The 4,222-nt window shown below is 44.8% G+C and overlaps 1 protein-coding gene across 1 annotated transcript; it reads right to left on the reverse strand.

Annotated features, from left to right (window-relative positions):
• Positions 1-278: 278 nt before the first annotated feature.
• On the reverse strand, positions 279-596 carry LOC121877059 (histone H3-like). The gene has a single exon (XM_042382665.1). It carries the CDS (start codon positions 591-593, stop codon positions 279-281), a length of 315 nt encoding a protein of 104 aa, XP_042238599.1. The 5' UTR covers positions 594-596.
• Between the last annotated feature and the right edge of the window lie 3,626 nt (positions 597-4,222).

The following is a 4,222-nucleotide window of genomic DNA, read 5'->3' on the forward strand; positions in this document are numbered from 1 at the left end:
ATTCGTGCCTGCACGAATGTTACCAACCGTTAGGCGATTTGGAGTAATAACCGAAATTAACGCTCTCCTACCAACCATTTTCGATTGTCATGACAATTATCGCTTCCAGAACAGTTCTTTGGCTAGGGCCGAGTTACTCTCGTCTCTGGTAGGTTTTTATTTGTGCATACTGTTTTCCCCAAGGAAGAGACTTGTGCGCTCTACATGGATCTTGAACCCAACTGGATGTCTGGGCATGATAAATGCTGCCTTTTTGCGTAGATCTTTGGTTGGGTGTCTCAAAGGCCACCCAGGTAAGCCTCAGAGGCTTCCTGCAGAGCCATGACGGCAGACGACTGGAAGCGCAGGTCAGTCTTGAAATCCTGGGCGATCTCACGCACCAGGCGCTGGAGGGGCAGCTTCCTGATGAGTAGCTCTGTGCTCTTCTGGTAACGACGGATCTCACGAAGGGCGACGGTTCCGGGCCTGTAACGATGGGGCTTCTTGACACCACCGGTGGCTGGGGCGGACTTGCGAGCTGCCTTGGTGGCAAGCTGCTTCCGTGGAGCCTTGCCTCCAGTGGACTTGCGGGCAGTCTGTTTAGTACGGGCCATCTCGACGACGAAATAGTCAATACGGGCGGCCCGGCAGGCTGGCGGGCTTATATACAGACATTCTCCACCTCAGTGGCCACCTCATTGGCCACGAGTGCCGCATGCGTCATCCGCAAGCTACGCCCCACCTCCAAGAGGGAGGGACGGCCTTGGATGAACGATACTACCGCTGCGTCCACAGCACGCCACCTACTCCCACCAAACCGTGGGCGAAGCCACACCAGGACCACCTGTAGTAGCAACCACAACAACATGACTGGACGAGGCAAAGGAGGCAAGGGGCTTGGAAAGGGTGGCGCCAAGCGTCATCGTAAGGTGCTTCGTGACAACATCCGGGGTATCACCAAGCCCGCCATTCGTCGTCTAGCTCGGCGTGGAGGTGTTAAACGTATATCCGGCCTTATCTACGAGGAGACCCGCGGCGTCCTCAAGGTGTTTCTGGAGAACGTCATCCGTGACGCCGTCACCTACACCGAGCACGCAAAAAGGAAGACCGTCACCGCCATGGATGTGGTGTATGCCCTGAAACGGCAGGGCCGCACCCTTTATGGTTTTGGTGGTTAATCAACCTGATGGACGGGCGCACACCACCACCACCACCACGACAAACAAATATACGGACCTAATTTTAGGTCCACATTTAAATCGCTAACGAGTTGGTTAGACACTGAGTAAATCGTTGAAAATATATCCAATAACATGATCCTCTCTAATTCTGGACTTGTGGTATGAGTATAGGTTGTGTGTGAACGTGTTGGAACCACTTCCTAATAATTGTCAGTCAGTCAGTCAACATTCACCTAACCTCCAGGTACCTCACCTAACTTCCTGTAGCGTCACCGAACCTCACGAAATGTAACCCAATGTAGTTTATAATCTATCCTAACATGACATAACATAACCACGCACTATATTACTTCGGTAAGAGTAATGAGTTTTAATACGCAAAGTTGCAGTTATCATTCATTCATACATACATACATACATACATAAATAACATGCTAGTGGCAGGGGGGATTGAAGTGAATTTTAGGAGGATAGAATAGGTGCAGTGGCTAAACAGCGCTTGCATGAGGGACTTTAAGCAGCAACTCGCCTGGATGCGGCAGGATAGAGTCAGGTCAAGCGTCCGGTGCATGTTGGGTTCCGCCATGGTTTCTCAGTGTTTGGTCGGCTTGATTGTGTGTGTTGTTTTCTTGTTTGGAGGAAATGTCTTGGTATTCTTCTTCTTAGCTTGAAGTTGATTTTCTTCTAACTCTTCTCCTCTTGTTGTTCGTCTTCCTCGTGTCTGCTATCATTCTGTATAGACTCTATATATGTATGTAGGTATGAGTGAGTAACAGTTGCCGGTTACAGTGATACTTCATATTCGCTGGTGTTGTACTGTACGGCTTCGGTATTTCTTAATATACAAACGGCACCGTTAGGGGATTGAGGTATTTAAAAACCAGCCTGCATTACTTATATATAGAACTAAATAATGTGGCTTGGACAATAATGACGACTACTCTCTCCTACCTTCCCCAAACAAGGGCTTTTCGAAAGTATACATTGGACACAAATGACTTAGTACATCATAAATTGGTGGTTTAACAAAAGCCCTCATTAGAGAAAGGTGAAGGAGCACACAGTGAACATACAGATTAATGTTTGCACGCGTAGATCATGTAAGGTGAGATGTTGAACACCAGACACGTAGTGTAGTAACTCCCTCACAGATGGCGTTATGAGGCGCCTGATGATGTAGCAGTTACCTCACAGATGGTGTTATGAGGAAATTCACATGATGATGCTGTAGCAAAACATTCACTACGTGTTGTCGTAGCATCTTGGGGACACCACGTGGTCGACATGACTCACTCATTCAAGTTGGTGAGGTGTGGTCCCAGGCCTCTCTATCGTGGAGTCTCAGGGGAAGTATAACTGGGTACCTGGGACCTCACTGTGTGAAGGTGGTTAGCTAGCTTGGGTAAGACTCAACTGCCGAGTTGTTTTTCACTGAGTTAAGCACTGTTCACCACTATTCATCACTGGTTCCATTCCTTTGCCAAATGAGATAGTACCTTATGGCAAGAACTTGTTGATAGTCGGCTGGGGAGGAGGGTTCAGGGGAGTGAGTTGGTATGGGCCAACATATAAATAATAATAATAATAATAATAATAATTAACGGTTTATTGAAAAAGCTTGGCAGCCAGAAGACTGAAAATATACAGTTACATATTTGGGGAATGGGTTACGAATTACAAATAATATACAAGTAACATGAGTGACACAAATAAGACATATAATAACTAGCTGGGGAAAAGCTCAAACTACAGTTCATTTCAACATAGTGACAGTGCAAGGAGTAGTGTTTACTGGGAGTGAGTACACTGATTTATTACAAGTTATCGATAATTTTTACAATGGTTGGGACTGGGCTGTTCTTATAGCGATCAGTTCGTGCACGTATGGGCTGGGCTGGATGCGGTTGTGGTGTCAAAGAGCAATTCTCGGACTAGGGATCTCAGGTGGTAGTAGGAGCCGGTGTCAGGGATGGTGTAGAAGCTTCTTACCAAATTTGCAGATGAGGTCGTGGTGATGGTCAGTGAGAGTCTAAAGGGTCAGTGTGTTGAGCGCTTCTTGATATGTGGAGTAGGAAGGGTAGAGAATAATCTTGCATGGCCTCTTTTGCACTTTTTCGAGGTGTTTACGTTGTGTGGCATTTAGGGAGGAAGACCAAGTGGAGGAGGCATAGGTGAGCTTGGGAAGTATGAATGTTGTGTAAACACTGAGGAGCTCGTGTGCAGGACCACCGAGGGACTTGAGTCGGCGTAGGAGGTGGAGACGGAAACTGGAGGATTTGATATCTTCACTGACGTGTGGTTTCTAATTTAGTTTGTTGTCTATATGTATGTGTGTGTGTGTGTGTGTGTGTGTGTGTGTGTGTGTGTGTGTGTGTGTATACTACTGTACTTTTTAGATCCTCCTACGCAACCTAACCTATTATAGTTAAGTATAGTAGGCTATACACTATTTTGTTAGTATGTGTTATAAAATGAAATTGCATGTTATTATTATTAATATTATTATTATTAATATTATTAGTATTATTATTAGTAGTAGTATTATTATTATTATTATTATTGTTATTATTATTACATGCTAATATAATACTAAGTTGCCCGCCAGATTTCCTCAGAGATGGGAGGAGCACATTGGCGGCGGTGTTGTTTATACTCCGCCCGATTACTGATTCCTATTCACCGAGCCAGGGCTGGCGGGCGGCGTGTTATGTGCCACGTTTTGTTTCCCATTGGGCGTACCGCTCAGCTGGGGAGTAGGAGATTTCATAAAAAGAAAGTTTGAGTGGAGAGCACACCTTTTCCTTCACATACAGTTATCTTAGACCATCTACTAGTATAATAGTTTGCACAAAAATACTCTACACTCTTTCTAGGTTATTGTTATGTTGTTTTTTTTTTTTTGACTTCTCATCAGATTGTGCATTCAACTAATATACACTATTAGTGTGTTTATTATTATGTTTTATAGTATTATTTCGTATAATATTGGGTAACACAATTATAGTCACTAGTATAGTATATTATTGGGGTTTATAGCAGTTTGTGGTCTAATAGTATCATGC

This window comes from Homarus americanus, unplaced genomic scaffold, assembly GCF_018991925.1.
Source record: "Homarus americanus isolate GMGI-L3 unplaced genomic scaffold, GMGI_Hamer_2.0 scaffold53041, whole genome shotgun sequence".
NCBI lineage: Eukaryota > Metazoa > Arthropoda > Malacostraca > Decapoda > Nephropidae > Homarus > Homarus americanus.

Bases quoted from the DNA above. Each gene is read 5' to 3' on its own strand.
- LOC121877059 (XM_042382665.1), bottom strand. From the start codon at position 593: ATGGCCCGTACTAAACAGACTGCCCGCAAGTCCACTGGAGGCAAGGCT.